Here is an 18,104-nt window from a genome sequence, read left to right as displayed (position 1 = left end):
TTCTAGGCCTCCTGGCTTATTCAACATGCCTCCCTACCTAAAGAAAAGTGCAACACTCAGTGCATGTCCCAGCCCCACGTTCCCAAGCTTGGGAGTGGGAGTGAGGGTAGAGGATGGGGAAAGACAAGGAAGAAAGGCATTGCTACCGCATCACTTCACTCTCACCTGTGATGCCCTTTGCCCAAGCCAGAAGAAAGCAAAAGGGGAAAGGGCTGCAGGGTACATTATTTATTTTCACTTGAACATGGAAAGAAATTGTCACACTCCCCCTTCCCCTTTTCAGGGGGAGTGTATTTTAACCAGCAACCGCTTCTCCATCCACCCTGTGTGTGTGTGTGTGTGTGTCTGCACACACCACAGTTGGGACTGACTAGGCTGACCTAGTCCTCTTACCTATTATTCCTTTGAAGAGAGTTTGACAGAGAGGGAAAAGGAAGGAGCCACACCAGGCAGAGGTTTCAAGCCATGGAATGGAGGAAACGAGGCAGAGAGGAGCAGCACCAGAGGCCAGGAGAGAGTGGAAAGGGCCACAGCTTTTTTAAAAATTCTATAATTTGGGAAAGGGTGGTGATTAATTTCCAAAATACACTTCAGAGTCCCACCTACCACACAGCTCCCTACTGACAGCCCTTTGGTTTTTCAGACAAAGTTTAAGAGCCCTCATAAAGCCAGAAGTACTGATAACCCCTCAATGCACCCAAAAGCAGTGATCACTTCAATCCCTTACAAAGACTATGACCTATAGACTTTGCTTCTCCCTACACATGTCTTACGGCTCAGTGGCAAGGTGACTGTAGAGACACACATGAGGGGGTAAGTGGAAAAGGGGAACAAAGGGAAGCCAGGCACATGGGTGCAGGGAGGGGTGGGGGGCACCACTTCCATTTTTCTTTTGTCTTTTCCTTTAAAAAAAAAAAAAAGGCAGGGGTGTGATTGGTTGGAAGGGTAGAGAACAAACCCCAGAACAGTATGTAAGCTCCAGAGGTGGGCGGTGAGAAGTCCCCAGAGAAGTGAGAAGGGGAAAAAGGTCAGGGCAATGCTTGCAGCATCAAGTTCCTCAGGAGTTTCTGTCGGCCCAGCTCATAGTCCTCCTCGTCCACATTCACCAGCAGCTTGATGGCTTCGTGGCCCACAGCCTGCTTGAGGGAGTCTGTGATAAAGACACCTTTAAGTGCCTCTAGTAACGAGCCATTGATGTAGTCGCGCCAGAATGCATCGAGGTAGGTGAGCTCAGAGAACTTGATGTCACAGATGATGGAGCCCAGGTCCCGGGACTTGAGGATGGTGTTGGCCTGGTTAAAGCGCTCAAACTGGCGCTCAAGTGGGTCCTGCTTGTTAGAAAAGACGTTGCCCTGCAGAGCAGTCTCATGCTGGCAGTATTCAGCCCGAACCCGCAGTCTGATGTCTGTGGGGAAAAGAAGACACAGAAGAGATTGCAGTGAGAGCTGAGTCTACACCCAAGTTTTGAAAAGCTGAAAAGAACAGCAGAGTAGCACAGTTGGGAACAACACCTGACAGCTTCTCTACCTCTTCCCAGGACTAGTTCTTTTCTATGAAGCTCTGAAATCCTTGCCTCAATTCAAGAGGTTCCCTTAAATGGGATATGCCCAGGTCAGATTATTTCCATCACTCACAAGTAGCACCTTGATTCTAAGAGATATTTTCCTAATTAACAGAAGTTCACTTTAATATTCTATCATGACTTGAGTCATACTACAATAAGGATGTCATAACAGCATCCCTTTCATCTAGTTATTACTTAGAAAGAGTTGACATGTACTCTGCCACAAAGACAGAGTTCTCCACCCAGAGACTGTAACATTCAACCTCACTGTGCAACCGCAGTCAAAGTGAGCCTCGCTCTAAATAGCCTAAGCTGCCTAGTGTTCCGAGGCTTCCCAGGTGGCGCTGGGGGGAAAGAACCCACCTGCCACTGCAGGAGACGTTAAGAGACAGGGATTGGGAAGATCCCCTGGAGAAGGAAATGGCAACCCTCCAGGATTCTTGCCTGGAGAATCCCATGGACAGAGGAGCTTGGTGGGCTACAGTCCAGTGGGGTTGCAAAGAGTCAGACACGACTATAAGCAACTCAGCATGCCCAGTATTCCAGCAGTTCTATTTCCCCTCCAGTCTACTGTGCCTCTAGAACCCTTGAACTTCCTCACCGCATGTCTGCTTCTCCTTGGGATCTGGTGTCACTGACTTCCGACGTTTCCGCTGGCTCCCAAGTGTGGCTCTCCCTCGAGCTGGCCGCTTGCTACACATCTGAGGGCCCGAAGCAGGGCAGCACACCACAGGATAGTGGGGAGGCACTGACCAGAGGGAAACAGGGAGACACAGCAGGGGAAAAGCAGAAACGGAGACAATTCACTTGGAATGTGGAGGATCATTCAGACTCAGCACTACAGCAGTATCAATAATGGGACTTGAAAGGCAGACACAATATGGGAACCATTATAGGACCTAGATGAAGCATTAACACCTCATCTGATTTTGGAGGAGGAGCAGACGTGGGAGGACAGTGTCCTTTCATTTAGGCTGGAAAAAGATGGGTCCAGCGTCCTCTTTCTTGATTATGGAAATAAGGGAGAGTTAATATCTCACCTGTTTTAGGGGGGTGGGGAGGCCTCGGTTCTGGGTCGCTGAGGGCTCTGGGTGTCACATAGCGAACTGATGTCTCCTCCAGGTATTTGTCTACAAGATCAGGGCACACTGTAGGGGGAGAGGGACTCACTCAGGAGAAGATACACCCTTCCCTTCTCCTAGTCCAATCCTCCAAGGCACCTCGAAACGTCCTTCTCAGGACTCCCCAGAGTCAATGCCTCCTTCTGCCTGGACGCCTATGCTGCTGACTCCAGGCCGCCCACAGCTCTCCCCTGATCCCAGGGTCCCAGCCCCAAGTGCACCCTCACCAGCCCGTCTCCGCTTGAGAGTGACGTAGGGCAGCAGGTCATGGCGAGTGATGATGCGCAGCAGCTGCAGCACCTGGCGGAAGTTACTCTCATCACAGCGGCCCTGGCGCTCCAGCGCCAGTAAGAAGTCACGTCCATTTCGGATGAGGCCACGCTCGTGGTCATCAATGACGTCAACAAAGAGGAAGGAAAGAACACGCACGTCTCTGTGTGTCAGGTGGGTGCCCACGATGTCAAACATGCGGTGCAGGCTGTACAGCCCGTGCTCCTGCTCACCGTGCTCTTCGGGCCACACCTGGCTTGCCCTCCGCTTTAGGCCCTCCATGCTGGGGGCTCAGGTACACAGTGCTTTCCAGAATCCCTGCTCAGCAGCTGTAATCCCCACTGTACTGTAAGGACAAGGAAAGAACCTGTGAACCACTCAATGTTAGGAACTAGTCTTAGCCGATCCTATATTCTCAGAGCCTAACACAATGCCTGGCACTGTGTAGTGCTTAATAAGCATTTATTAACTTTTACAAAGTTGTTGATTTTTTTTGGCTCACTGTGCAGCATGCAGGATCTTACGTCCCTTGATCAGGGATCGAACTCACATCCCTTGCATTGGAAGCATGGACCCTTAACCACTGGACTGCCAGGGAAGTGCCTGTAAAATATTTATTAAAAAATAAAGCATACAGCTCTCTATATTCAGCAGATAGTGCCCTAAGTTCACATCTTACCAGAGAAAGATAGTCACATCTGCTAAGGAAGACTCACTAATTTGCAAGTTTAGTGTTACATATTCAGCAGACATTGTTGCGATTGTTCCTCTGGCCTCCAAAATACTGTTTTTGGTTCTGTGTGCTCTCCCTGACAGTGCCCCCAATCAATTCATTCCTTAAATGAAAGCAAAATGAAGAGAAGTAGAAAATTCACTCTAAATTCTAACACAGAAGCTGCATCAGATAAACTTAGGGGCTGACAGCAAGGAAACTGAAAGTCTGAACTAGTTTTAATTCTGCCCATATTGTTAACAAACTGTAGCTACGTGACCTTAAGTAAGTCACTTAACTTGAAAGCCTCAGTGTCCCCATCTACAAAACAAGGAGGAAAGAAACTACTCCTCAGAGTTATTAAGAATCCAGTGAGAATATGCACATAAAATCACCGTAAAACTTTTCTAACTGGTTAGGAGATTTCAAAGAGACAAGCATCCTTGGCCTCTGCAAACCAGACTCATCCCTTCACAGACCTATCCTCATTTCTCCTACAATCAAACCAAGTCCAGGAGAATAATAACTGCTGAGAAAGTTAATCAAATATGCACCAAAACTCATGGATTTAAATCAACAAACATCACTACGCTCCTACACTGAGCATTCGTGGAATTCTCCTATGCCACCTGTACTCTCCTGATGGTCACACACCATTTGGATCTATGCCACTTTCTAACCTTTCCTCATGGTTGTCGTTTACCAATCCCCCTTCAATGACCAAGCACAGTCCTACATTTATTATGTATTTTGGCATTTGATTCACACATTTCCTCCATCGTTGTGGGTAATGTCAGTGACCCAGCTAAAAACCAACCCTCAAGTCAAACAGCTTTCATCTCTAGCCACTCATATTTACTGCCCTACCAAATACCACCCAATACTACTACACCCTCTGACCACAACCTCCAATCACCCAAACAATTATAAATTCCTGTTGATACTACTTTCTATTAAATTTGCCTCACCTTTCCACCCCCTATTACCACCATGCTGGTTCAGGTCCCAATAATCTCTCACCTGGATTACTGCAGAAGCCTCTTTTAGGGCTCTCCTTACAACCAATCTTAATCTGTCTAAATCCATCCCCTACATCCAGCTGGATTATCTAAAATGCACAACTGACCACAGCACTTTTCATCTTAACACCTCTCCACAATGCTCTCCTTGAGTTTCCCAGGTGGTGCTAATGGTAAAGAACCCACCTGCCAATGCAGGAGACATAAGAGATGTGGGTTTGCTCTCTGGATCAGTAAGATCCCCTGGAGGAGGACGTGGCAGCCCACTCCAGTATTCTTGCCTGGAGAATCCCATGGACAGAGGAGCCTGGTGGGCTACAGTCCACAGAGTTACAAAGAGTCAGACATGACTGAAGTGAATTCACACGCACAATCCTCTCCTTACCAATAAGAACACTCCAGATTCCTTACCCAACACACCAAACCATCCAAGATCAGGTCTTTGTCACTTTTTATTTCTCTAACGTTAATCATTTGTCTATAGTTCACATATATCACACAACTCATTTCTCCATAACTATCTTTAGACTATTCTCTTTGCCTGAATGGCCCTTCCCTTCTTTTCCATATGCCCCATTACACCTTTTTTCAGATGGCTAACTCCTACTCATCCTTTAAGAATCAGTTCAGGGACTTCCCTGGTGGTCCCATGGTTAAGAATCTGACTTCCAAAGCTGGGGACACAGGTTCAATCCCTGATGGAGAACTAAGATCCTACATGCCACAGGGCAACTAAGCCCATGCGCCACAAGAGACAATCCTGTGTGCCTCAGCTAATACCCCACGCAGCCAAAAATGAAATAAATAAATACTAAAAAAAATACTAATAAATACTAAAAAAAAAAAAAAATCAGTCCAGATGCCATCTTCAAATTCATTCTCTACAGTCCATGCTGGGGTTAAGTAGGCCTCTTCCGTGCTCCTATGGAACACTGTACATATATTTCCCTTAAACCATTTATCAGAGGGTACTAAAATAACCTGTACGCCTATCATATCTTAAGCAACTCAAGTAGAGGGACTAGGTCACATTCATCTTTATAGCTACAGCGCCGAGCAATGGACGGGGCTTGGCATATACTAGGAGCAACCTGCTGTTGAACTGAACTGAACCTCCAAGAGATCTCCACAAGCAATACCAGTTAAGAATAAACTCACGTAAGTCCAAGAGTAAGAGGACCCCATTAAAAGTACATGCAGCTCAGGTAACATGCATATTCTCTAGCGTTCCCCATACTGTAAAACTACCACTACCATAGCAACCTACTCAACAATAATACAGGCTGTTCTGTCCATTTTATACTCCAAGAAACTGAGGCTATGTTAAAAGGGAGAATAAAATGATAAACTACTTCAGAAGAGTCAAGCAACTGTGGACTCAGAAAACTGAAGAGCAAGTAGGACCTGGTCTTCTCTTAATCCTGAGACGAATGCACAGAGAGACTCACACCCTTAAGAAAACGGGAGGTCCAACCTGGAATTACCTAGTCCTGTGACATGGGTTCAGAATGTGGACAGGAAACACAGCCCATATCTAGTTATGAGAACCAGACATCCCACCCAAAGCATGGGAAACAACTGGGAATATAGCTACTCAACTGCTGACTGGGTTTCCTCGTTTCTTCCTCTCTTGTTTCCCCTGCTACAGTCACTGGCTACAAATAGAGGGGCCTGAAGGAAAACAACTTCTTGCTCATAGCAGAAGGCTCACATGAGAAAACTGAGCCTCCTTAGAGCCCCTACAACTTCGCCTTGTTCCTATCCCACCTGTTCCCCTTGGCCAGCTGTCTATTCTGTGGATCCCAGAAAAAAACAGATGGGCAGGTTTCACATTCAACCAATCAGAAAAGTAGGCTGCTCCAGAGTTCCCTAGTGCAAAGTGTCCTGACTATAAACCCCAGGAAATTAGGAAGTATTGTCCCCACATACCTGGTCACTGGAAAATGAAGCAGAATACAGGAAAGCACTGTGGTCCTAACTATATATCAATGGATGCAATTCTACAATAGGCCTCAATTCTGAGGGTTACCTCCCTAGATCTGAGGGGGAAACAGCCACTGTTAAGTCGTAGATCCTAGGCTGGATCAAAGTGACAGGACTTATCAGAGCTTCTAGGTCAGTGGTTCTCAATCAAGGTAATTTTGCCCACCAGGGGACATTCAGCAATGTCTAGAGACTTTTTAGATTGTCATGACTGGGGAGTGGGAAGTGAGGGTGGTAATGGGGGGCGCTGCTGGCATGCAATGAGTAAATGCAATGGATAATGCCAGACATCCTATAAAGCACAGGACGGCCTCTTACAACAAAGAATTATCTGATCCAAAATATCAATAATGCTAAAGATGAGAAATCCTATTCTAGATGGAGCATGATGAAGGGTCAAAAGAAGAGATAGCACTGTCACTTGCCATCTTCTATCCGGGGAAGGAAGTCATCTGGTCCCTTCAACCAAAACCCAGCAAACAATATTCCAGAAGAAGAGCCAGTCAGACAAAGACTCATTTAACTTAACTAAGGAGTTGCATCCTGCTCCAGCTTTGGCTTCTCTATCACCTGCTGCTGCCATTTAGGTGAACAGCAGGGACAGGGCTATACTCCCTTCCACCCCATCCCAGGAGGTATAATCTGACCTAATTCAATCTAAATTGCTGTGAAGATTAGAGAAATGCCATCCTCTGCAAGACAGAAAGGACCCTGCACTGAAACCTTGCAACCATCTTTAAAGTCCCAAAATGAGACCAAGAGCAGACCCTTCCTTGTTAGGCTGCTGAGCAGACTTACAGCACTTATGCAATAAAGCAAAATGTACAAGAGGGAGAAGTTTCCCAAGGCCATGCTTGTCCTTGGGAGAAATGTCAGGAGGCTGACATGCAGGCTAATAGGCAGCCCTCCCCACTTAATTATCATCTGTGATGGCAAGTTCACTCACTCAGCAATCCACATGCGGGTTCCAAGAATCTAACTTCAGCACTCAAAGAACGTGGCCAACTTCCTCTTAAACCAAAATATATTCAGCTTACTGTGGCAGTGAATCGAGGGAACTACCCAGAAATTATACAGAGATTCTAGATGAAAGGTATCAGAGCAGTGAGAAGAATGAACATCCTCCAAATAGAAGATGAGAAAGAACTTCAGAATCTTGGTGCCTGAAATATTGCCAGACACCAAGAGACTTCAGTAAACAAGAGTCCTGATCCTGCAGGCTGGTTTGGGTCTATCTGAGAGCCTAACATCTAGATCACCCCTAAGGGGTTCCCGAGACTAGTCCTTTATTCTGATGAATTGCTGCATTTCCGGGCACTGTAGGAGTTTTTGTTTTCTTTAGGTAGGCACAAGCCAGCCAAGGGCCAACAGTCTCTATGTATCTACAGGCCTTCCTCTTGATTAATTGTTGTCTGTTAGGTTTCTACTCCCAAGCAAAGTCTAGTTTCATTCCAACCAGGAATGAGATCTGTATTTTTTGAGGTATTTTATTTTCTCAGAAGCCCTTAGAAGTCATGTGGAAGAAATTAAAGAGAGTGATGTCTTAAAATGAAAACAACAGTAGTTTCATCCCAACAGAACTGGAGGTGTCTGACTCTCTCACAAGCCCTTTGGAGAGAGAAAATCTGAGAAAGGGTGATGTCTTAAAACTTGAAATATAAAGGATATGGAAAAACCTTAAAAATGACTAAGACTACATAAAGAAAGGGCTTTCTTGCTGGTAGGACCCAGAAAATGTAACCAAATATCTGGAAGTCAGCATTACAAAGTATGTTTTCAAAATGAAACTTCCAAAACAACTAGGAGAAAGAGTAAGCTGGAAGAAAAGCCTGCCCGCAGCGGCCCGCAGCAGGTGTCTCAGCAACCCTCCAAGGCAACCTTTGGGAGACACTGTGCTAGAGTACAAAATTTCACATGTTTACAAATGTTTCTCTCAGAGCTGACCAAGACGACTAGACAGTAACAAAACAGGGCTGGAGGCTGGTCCTAAGACACCTAATTTCTGTTCTCTTTTCCCTCCTATCAGTTTCCAGCGACCTAAAGAGACGACTGTAACAAATCTTATGTACTTGGTTGGGTGAGTGAAAACCCATTTTCCCTGTCATCTACTCTATTACTGCACTCAACCCTCAATATGTCATTTCCATTCCCTTTCATTGTTTGAAAACAAACAAAAAGTTCCAGACTTACCTCTGCAGGAAACTTAATTTCCCAGGTCTCTTCCTAACACAAGGTTCAAAGCCAGCAGCAAAACAAAAACAAATAAGGGGGGAAAGTGTCAATTTTCAAGCTTTACTTTGACACCTCAAAGGCCCAAAGAGTCAATCTCGGCTGCAAAAATATACAGACAAGCCTAAAGCTATTTCAATTGTAATGATACACTCTAAGCTAAATGGGAGAACTCACTTCCAACAAAGTCCCCAGGCTTCCCTAACCTTCTATTACCCAATTCACTAAACAATACCAACTCTGAGAATGTCCAGTCTCAGTGGTTTACGCAAAAAAGTCCCAAATTTAACAACTTGCGGGGGGAAACCACTTATCCTGACACCTCACTCCTCACTCTCTTGTGAGGCCCACCTACTTTGTTACACTATCAAGACTGACTTCATCTTTAGATGAACCAGGAGTAAAGTGGTTACAGCGAAAGGCGGCACCTTCTTTTCATCACTTCACTTGAGAGACCGCAACTATCCTCCAAATTCTGTCTTCACTCTTTCCCTTACCTAGTACACAGTGAGAACGAAAAATCCACTGGGGCAGGATCCACGCAAACATCTACATTTCACCGGGAACATTTTTTTATACACGGGTACTGACCCTCCCTCCTAGCACTAAACAGCAAAATAAAGAGTCTGGAAACTAAAGCGCTCATTTAATTAGCACGGCTGCCCAGATGCCATCCTGCGTTTTCTGATCCCTTTCTCAGACTTCAGAGCCTTCACTTCAGCATACAGAGGTCCAACACGGCATGCATGTTTCCCCATTCCGACATTGATAATTAGTTAAAACTAGGAAAGTCCTTTACTCCTTCCACACAACAGCGATATCAGGGTCCGCCTTTCCCCTTCTTTTCGTAACCAGGAAAAACAAGGGTGCTTTGGGAAATCCAGCTGAACCTTCATCCAACCCCAGTTCTCTAAACCCACAAGACCATTCCCTTCTGCCCGTTCCACCCTAGGAAAAGCTAAAAGGCCTGGCAATTAGAATTGGCTGCAACTGATGCTGCTTAACTCTGCTCTCTCTTCCTTTCCACAGGGGAAAGGGAAACCCCTGAACCTCTATCATTCGTGCAGCTCCACTGTCCTATCTCCCATCCCATTCCCCTTCCTCCCAAACTTTCCTCTTAGTCTCTCACTTTCTCCATTACCTCGTTACACCGACACGCTCTCCAGTCCCCAAACCTCCGTTTTCTCCTTTTCCACCCAAATTCTCCCCTAGGCCCTTCCCCCTCCCACCTCCAATTTAACACCTTCAGAACCTCCCCCCAGACGTCTCAAACCCAATCTTCACCTCTCACCTCCCCACTACAGCCCTTACGTGAGTCCAGCTCTTCTCCCCACCACTTGCCACAAGCCCCCTTCTCCTTCACACCCTCAGCCCCTCCCTCCCGCTCCTGCCCCCTTGGCCCGGCGGGCTCGCAGCCCCACTCCCCACCTCGGCCTCTCTAACACCCCCAGCCCGGCCCAACCTCGGCCCTTGTTTACGCCCCTCCCCTGCCCCACTCCTCCGCCTCGACCCTGCCTTCCCGCACAGTTGCCACCTCCCCCGCACGCCCCCTCGGCCGCTCCCCTCCCCCACCTCGCAGCGTCCCGTCACCTCCCTCTCCTGAGGTTCTCAAGCTGGACGTCGCCACCGCCTCCCCCTCCACTTTCCTTCCCCGAGCCCTTCGCGGCCCCGCCCGGCCCCGCCCCGTCCCGCTCGACTCCCCCTCCCCACTCCGGCCGCCCTGCCGCCTCACTCTCGGCTCAGGTTCGGCGCCGCCATGTTGGATCCATCCGCGCCGCGCTCCCGGGCCTGTCTCACGGCGCCGCATCCGGGCTCCAGCCGCCGCCGCCGCCGCCGCCACCGCGGGCGTGGGGGAGGGGAGAGGCGGGCGGGGGTGGCTGCATCCTGAACACCGCCTCCCGGAACCTGGCCGGTTAGTGGCGGCTTCGAGACCATAGTGAGGCATGAGCCGGAGTAGCCATGCTAGGTGAGGGCAGCCTGGCAGCGGCATTAAACAGGGAGTGGATAGCTTCACTTTGGTCCCGGAGACTAGAGATTGGCAGCCATCTTGCTTTGGGGCAAGCTGGCAACGCACGTTTTTCTTCTCTACGGCTTTAGGGCGGTAGTAAGGCCTGTGAGAGGTTGCACTCTCTAGTGTGGAAACGTTGGTGGGACCCGAGCTGGCTGGTGTCGACCTCAAGATCCACTGACAGACTGCGACTAGCAGCCATGACGCAGAAGGGCGGAATATTACGAGGGTCCGATTGCCCTACGAACTTGGGGGAAGGTTCACGGTCTGGGTTTGACCTTTGCCCTGAGCTTCCTGATAACCCGGACGTTCCGTAAACTTGGGTCCGGAACAGAAATCACTGGTCAGTTGCCCTCTCGGATTTCACTCTTTGAGCATTTGCTTTTTGAGCACTCGCTTCCTGAAGGAAGTGTCACCTGAGCTGAATCCTGGACTGTTGGGAATTGGGGGTGGGAGACTGGGTACCTTCTGGAGCTGCCAGCAGTATGGTATGGCTAAAGAGGGGTAAATAGATGAGTTCTGTGAGGTTGGGAGGGGCCAGTTTACGCAAGGCCACGTAAATTATTTTCCTAAGGATAATGAATAGGTTTTAAAGAGTCTTAGCAGAGGTGTAAACAAATACATTTGCATTTTAAAAGATCAGGGGTAGCAATGGGTAGAATGAATTGGAGGGGGCGAAGTTAGACGCAAGAACGGTTAGGACGCTCTTACCCCAAAGAGAGATCACAGTGGTCTGGCCTGTAAAAGGGTGTGTACAGATGGTGGCGGGGGAGGGTGGGAATGATCGGAAACGGATATGAGGCCGAGGGAGGAATCCAAGGTTTTTCTCGGTGTTCTGGCTTAGGCACCTAGGGACTAATGATGCCATTTTCATTATTTGAGGTCGGGGAAGGTGGGGGAGAGAATGAGTTTTAAGTGCCTGTGGGATATCCGTTAGACAATGGAAAGTTACATAATGTGGGTTGGGAGTCCAAAAGGAAAGTTTAGAGTGTGTGTTGTTGAAACCATGGAAGTGGATAAGATGGCCTAGAAAGAGAAGTACTTGCATTTAAGAGATGAGGTGAGGAAAGAGGGGAAAAGAGGACACCGAGAAGGGACAAATGGAAAGAAGAAACCAGAAATATCAAGGAAATTGGTCAGTATTAAAGCAGAAAAAAAAAATCACGTTAAGATGTGGACTACAATGTGTCCATTGGATTTTGCAACAAGTAAGTCATTTAGTAACTTTGGAGAAAGCTATTTCAAAAATACGGTGGGGTAGAAACAACGAGATAAATTGAGTTACTAGAAAGGCACAATGTATAAAGACAATTTTCATCACAATGTTAATGGTAAAAAGGGGATAGCAGCAGGGTATAGCATATGGGAGAATTTCACAGAAAAGGAAGGAATTTTAGATAACTGTGGGACAGCCAGATAGAAATGTCCAAATGACAGTTGAATGTACGAATCTAAAACATGGGAGAAAGTTATATTAAGTTCGGGGGAAAAAAGCAAGTGCAAAAGAATACACGCATATTTATACAAGTATTAAAAAATGAGTTATGAAGAGTGGGCTTAGGAGGGATGACACATACTTTTTATTTTAGATTCATTTTTACTGTTTGAATTTGTTTTACTGTGTACATAACATACATTACTTTTATAGAAAGCTGCTTTTTAAAAACTCCAATGATGTATAGGCCAGAAATTCTGAATCATGGACATTTCAGTGGTTGTTGAAGCCATAGATTTGAATACGCTCCCCCAGAGAGCAGCAGAGGGCTACGCAGAGGCCTTGGTGAAGTCTAGCACTGAAGCCATAAGTAGAAGAGCCCTTGGAGAATCTTTGGAAAGGAACAGCCAGTGAGGAAAAAAAACCCTGGTTCCTAGTTGTCACAGAATCAGAAGGAAGAGAGTGTGTCAAGAGGAGAGAAGTTGTCGAAAGCGTCAGCTATCCCCAGAAAGGCAGCTAACAGGGAAAGTTAAAAGCTAGCTCCAAACTCAGGTTTCCGGGAAGCTTGGCATAAAGGTAAAATCCATATCTTGAACCTTCACTAAATATTATTGAAATTCAATGTCTATGCTATTCCATCATTATATGTCACAGCTGACAACCCCAGTCTTTCAATGCGTCTTCAAATAAATACCAGCCAGTTCTTGCACCATGAATGTTTTCACATCAAGAATGCTTCCTCTCCCATTCTTTATTAAAGCCCTTAGGCTGCCATCAAGAAAAACTTGTGTTGCCAGAAATGGTAAAGTTAAGGAATTGAAAGTAGGAGTATAGGTTGAGAAGGCCAAGAACTAACTACTGATCAAGTGGATTTTCCTAAAACCACCCAGATAGGAGGGCTTCCCAGGTGGCACTAGTGGTGAAGAACCTGCCTGCCAATGCAGGAGACCTAAGAGACACAAGTTAGAAACCTGGGTCAGAAGATCCTCTGGAGGAGGGCATGGCAACCCACTCCAGTATTCTTGCCTGGAGAATCTCAGGGACAGAGGAGTCTGGCTGGCTACAGCCCATAGGGTCTCAAAGAGTCGGACGACTTAAGTGACTTAGCACATACATACACATACCCAGTTTGGCACAGAGGGGTTATTTAATAGGCACAGGAGTTTTCAGTAAGCAGGAGGGATAAAGGACAGTAGATCCAAATGGTATAAGCTTCAGAGAAGGAGTTTTTACAAGAGGATGAGAGCATGATAATCTGAAAGTAGCGGTGAACTAAGGAGAAGGATGGTCCCCTGCCCCCGTTTCCTGCAGGATTGGGAAGAATAAACAGTCTATACTTTACAAGGTTGAAAGGAAGAGATATCCATTAGAAAAAGCCAAAACTGTCTCTCCCCTCTTCACCACCACCCCATACTGGAACTCTTCCCTTGTGAACAGCCTGCACTCCATCCTCATTTTCTTAAGATTACTCTTTTTCCTAGAGGAAGAGTCATCAGGGCAGAGGTTGCTACCTGTAATGTATGGAATGGGGATGTGCCCCCACCCACATAAGCTCATAAAAGAGACAGACAGGCACTACTTATAATTGAATCGTATTCTCTCCCTATCCATATTAGGAAGTGGTTTGATGCCTAGCAATCTTGACATCATGGTGGGAATTCCTTTCCAGGAGCCCATCTCTCTTCCAAACTTAAGCCAACCCCATTTAGAGGATTAGAGAAGAGAGGCCTTCTCTACTGCTGTGGTGTCTTATCTGCTCAGTGCAGCCTCTGGGGAGATGACCTATCACCCTCTTCACTCACAATGGAAAGATAAAGAAAGGACTGGAATTTTTCTTCATTAGGCCTGCAAAGTAATCCCTCTTCCTCTATAGGACTATACCTAATCCTTTTCCCTAGGGCCAAACCTTAACTAAATTTTACAGATTCCAGACATTGAGACAATCGCCTGGCCAGCTGTTCCTAAATTAGTCCATTCATGACTGCATTCATGACTGTAGGAATGTTTACTTTTGGGGGTGGGAGCTGGAAATACACTCTTAAAACATGAAGACTTGGGAATTCCCTGGTGTTCTAGTGGTTAGGACTCCACACTTCCACTGCAGGGGGCGCAGTTTCAGTCCTTGGTCAGGGAACTTAATATCCCACATACTGCATTGCATGGCCCAAAACAAAAAAAAACACATGAATCCTCAGGACTTTCCTGGTGGTCTAGTGGCTAAGATGATAATGCCCTTAACAGAAGAGAGCTAAGTAGATTTCTGGAGGTGAAATGGAATAAATGCTAACCAAACCAAGGAGACTGGCACTTATGCCCAGAACTGAGAAAGAAATATTTCAAACAGTAAGATTTTTTTTTGTTCAGTCACTCAGTGATGTCAGAGTCTTTGCGACCCCATGGACTGCAGCACACCAGGCCTCCCTGTCCATCACCAACTCCCGGAATTTACTCAAACTCAGGTCCACTGAGTCTGTGATGTCATCCAACCATCGCATCATCTGTCATCCCCTTCTCATCCCACCTTCAATCTTTCCCAGCATCAGGGTCTTTTCAAATGAGTCAGTTCTTCACATCAGGTGGCCAATGTACTGGAGTTTCAGCTTCAGCATCAGTCCTCCCAATGAACACTCAGGACTGATTTCCTTTAAGATGCACTTTTGTTGTTGTTGCTGTTAGTTGTAGCTAAACAGTTGTTTCCCTTTTGCTTGAACTGTATGTCATCTGTACAGTTAAAGCAAAAACTTCATCTCTTGTCTAATGTTCTTTTCCCACCCTCTCCTTACTTCAACTAAAAACTCAAAAAAACTCGCTGAGAAGATTGAGAACCCTATATAGGACTCTCTTGTTCCTCCTCCTTTCATGTCCCTTTCTTTATATCCATCTCTGTCTCTTTCTTGGAGCCTCAACTGAGAGAACATCCCTCCAGCTTTCAGGCAGGCCCCCAGGGCTGGGGGAGCCTGGTGGGCTGCCATCTCTGGGGTCGCACAGAGTCGGACACCACTAAAGCAACTTAGCAGCAGCAGCAGCCTCCAACTGGACCCTGGTTTCCATTCTTTTCTACTTCTCAATACCCTCTATTCCCACAATTACTCTTCTTCCTTTCGAATCTTTAAACAAACATCCTTCAGCTACCTTTCACATGATCCCATTTCCAGTATGTCCTGCACTTAATTCATTGTAATTTTCAGTGATTAGAAAAGCCTTTTTTTCTGTGCTTAAAAAAAAAAAAATCTCTTTGTAACTTGCATTTATTGGCCCTGTCTTTTTTCCTCTGGATCAACACATCAGAGCTAAATGTCAGCCCTTCAGAGAGCTACTATCATCTCCCTACTAAGTATTTTTTTCCAAGTCCAATGTTACTACCACTTAAAATTATAGTAGATCTCTCATCTTTCTTAATCTGAATGCTCTGTTGAGATTGCTTGTCTTAATCTATGCTGTTCCCATTTCTGCCAGATTAAAATCTCTTTTTGAGCCAGACATTTCCTTAAATAATTCTATACCCCTGTTAGTAACCCATTGTCACAAGTATACTCTTGACGCTTCCAGGCCCACTCTGATCCCTATGTCATTGCCTGGGCTTTACTCCTGAACTTTATCCTACAGTGACTTGCTGACCCCACAATCCTCTCTAGTTCTTGGTTCCCCATTAACTCTAAGCTGCTCCAATTACTCATTTCCATCTTCACCTAAAGCATCATGTTAGCTAATTTCAGTTGTACTTCTAGTTCGGTCGCTCAGTCATGTCCAACTCTTTGTGACCCAGTGGACTACAGCATGGCAGGCTTCCCTGTCCATCACCAGCTCCCAGAGTTTGTGCAAACTCATGTCCATCAATTTGGTGATGCCATTCAACCATCTCATCCTCTGTCATCTCCTCTCCACCTGCCTTCAGTCTTTCCCAGCATCAAGGTCTTTTCCAATGAGTCAGTTCTTCACATCAGGTGGCCAAGGTATTGGAGTTTCAGCTTCAGCATCACTCCTTCCAGTGAGTATTCAGGACTTATTTCATTTAGGCTTGACTGGTTTGATCTCCTTGCAGTCCAAGGAACCCCCAAGGGTCTTCTCCAACACCACAGTTCATAAGCATCTATTTTTCAGCACTCAGCTTTCTTTATAGTCCAACTCTTACATCCATACATGACTACTGGAAAAACCATACATTTGATTAGACAGACCTTTGTTGGCAAAGTAATGTCTCTGCTTTTTAATATGCTGTCTAGGTTGGTCATAGCTTTTCTTCCAAGGAGAAGAAAAAGTTAGTTTCTAACCTAGCTGTAAGCCTTTAGCTAGAATCCCAGTGTCTCCTGGCTCATGAATAGGAGAGTAGAGGCCCTAGTCAGCTACTGAATCCTAAGGATTTGCTGTCTAACATTCTCCTTAACTTGTTTCCTTAATTTGCCTCCTCTGACCTTCACTAACAAGACTTTGGGTAACTCCATTAACTTCCCTGAGCTTGTTTTCTCATCTGTAAAAGGAGCATATATAAAATAACATTCATGTCATAGGTCATTGTTTAAAAGATTATATTAAATAATATATATGAGCTGTCAACACAGGGCCTCGCTCATTGTAAACACCAGATAAATGTTACCTAATATTTATATGTAACAGTTTTCACCAGTTTTCAGAAATTCGGGAGGTTCTTTGTTAATGCTCTCTGCTGCTCCCACGGGGATGACTTTTTCCAAGTCATTAGTTATCCTACAGGCAGGCCATGACAAAAAAACAGCCCTGTCCTACCAAACCCTCCAGCTAATTAGAGATTTAATTCTCTTTAGTTGTTGTTCGGAGAAGGTGATGGCAACCCACTCCAGTACTCTTGCCTGGATAATCCCATGGATGGAGGAGCCTGGTAGGCTGCGGTCCGTGGGGTCGCTAAGAGTCAGACATGACTGAGTGACTTCACTTTTCACTTTCATGCATTGGAGAAGGAAATGGCAACCCACTCCAGTGTTCTTGCCTGGAGAATCCCAGGGACAGGGGAGCCTGGTGGGCTGCCGTCTATGGGATAGCACAGAGTCGGACACAATTGAAGTGACTTAGCAGCAGCAGCAGTTGTTCAGTCAAATAAAAGTATTTCTATATTCTAGCAAATTCACTATCTTTTTCAAAGAACATATCAGGAAACTGTTAGTTTTTTTTTTTTTCTGAAATCAAGATATGGTGTCTCTGTGATGTTCCCCTAGTCTGCTAGTCTAGTAACACTGACAAGGAAAGTCATCCAGTCATTTACTTAATATATATACATTAAGCATTTACTAATGTCAAGTGCTGTTACAGGCATATAGGATAGGATACAGAGCGGTGAACAAACAGACATGGTCCATGTCTTCATGGAGTTTATTGTTTACATGGGTGGACTGCCTAAGGAAAGAAAATAGGAAATATACCATTTTAAATTGAGATAGGTGCTATGAAGGAAAAGAACAGACTGCTGTGATAGAAAAGGAATGATCAGAGAAAGCTCTCTTTGAGGAGGTAACACAGAAGCTGAGACCCAAAGAGTCCAAAGGAGCCAGTCGGCTTGCAGAAGACTATCCTAGAATGAGAGGATACGTGCTAGAGGCCCAAAGGCAAGGAAGAGCCACACCCTGGGCGACTGAATCACATCATGGTGAACCACTGTTGGCATCTGGGATCACTGCTTTCTTCTCTCGTTTATAAAATAATATTTAATAACTGTTCTATGATTGTAAAAGAATCAATAATCTTAATTCTTCAGTTTCCAGAATTCACCATCTAGAATTTCCCTCTTTGAAA

At 45.8% G+C, this 18,104-nt stretch overlaps 2 protein-coding genes across 8 annotated transcripts in view; both read right to left on the bottom strand.

The window, feature by feature from the left end:
- Positions 1–18,104, bottom strand: part of PFDN2 (prefoldin subunit 2) — a 185,846-nt gene that overhangs the window by 14,292 nt on the left and 153,450 nt on the right. The gene's annotated exons all lie outside the window — the stretch shown is intronic.
- DEDD (death effector domain containing) lies at positions 214–10,775 on the bottom strand. 7 transcript variants are annotated; one of them, XM_055587328.1, is made up of 6 exons: positions 10,631–10,741; positions 8,860–8,892; positions 2,913–3,301; positions 2,605–2,712; positions 2,166–2,312; positions 214–1,405 (listed from the first exon to the last, which is right to left on the bottom strand). In XM_055587328.1, the coding sequence occupies exons 3-6, from the start codon at positions 3,235–3,237 to the stop codon at positions 1,029–1,031; spliced, it is 957 nt and encodes a 318-aa protein (XP_055443303.1). In that variant the 5' UTR covers positions 3,238–3,301; positions 8,860–8,892; positions 10,631–10,741; the 3' UTR covers positions 214–1,028. The 7 variants fall into 7 exon arrangements, with proteins under 7 accessions (XP_055443303.1, XP_055443304.1, XP_055443306.1 ...); XM_055587329.1 differs by lacking the exon at positions 10,631–10,741 and adding an exon at positions 10,471–10,566; XM_055587331.1 differs by lacking the exon at positions 10,631–10,741 and adding an exon at positions 10,327–10,342.

The sequence above is a fragment of the Bubalus kerabau genome, chromosome 6, assembly GCF_029407905.1.
Source record: "Bubalus kerabau isolate K-KA32 ecotype Philippines breed swamp buffalo chromosome 6, PCC_UOA_SB_1v2, whole genome shotgun sequence".
NCBI classification, from domain to species: Eukaryota; Metazoa; Chordata; class Mammalia; order Artiodactyla; family Bovidae; genus Bubalus; species Bubalus kerabau.
Note: the sequence above shows the minus strand (reverse complement) of the source record. Positions and strands in the feature narration are given on the sequence as shown.

Bases quoted from the DNA above. Each gene is read 5' to 3' on its own strand.
- DEDD (XM_055587327.1), bottom strand. From the start codon at position 3,237: ATGGAGGGCCTAAAGCGGAGGGCAAGCCAGGTGTGGCCCGAAGAGCAC. The intron at 2,313-2,604 runs GTGAGATATTAA...CCCTCTGGTCAG, and splicing joins TCCCCACCCCCCTAAAACAG to TGCCTCCCCACTATCCTGTG. The intron at 1,406-2,165 runs GTGAGGAAGTTC...TTTTCCCCACAG, and splicing joins CAAGGAGAAGCAGACATGCG to ACATCAGACTGCGGGTTCGG.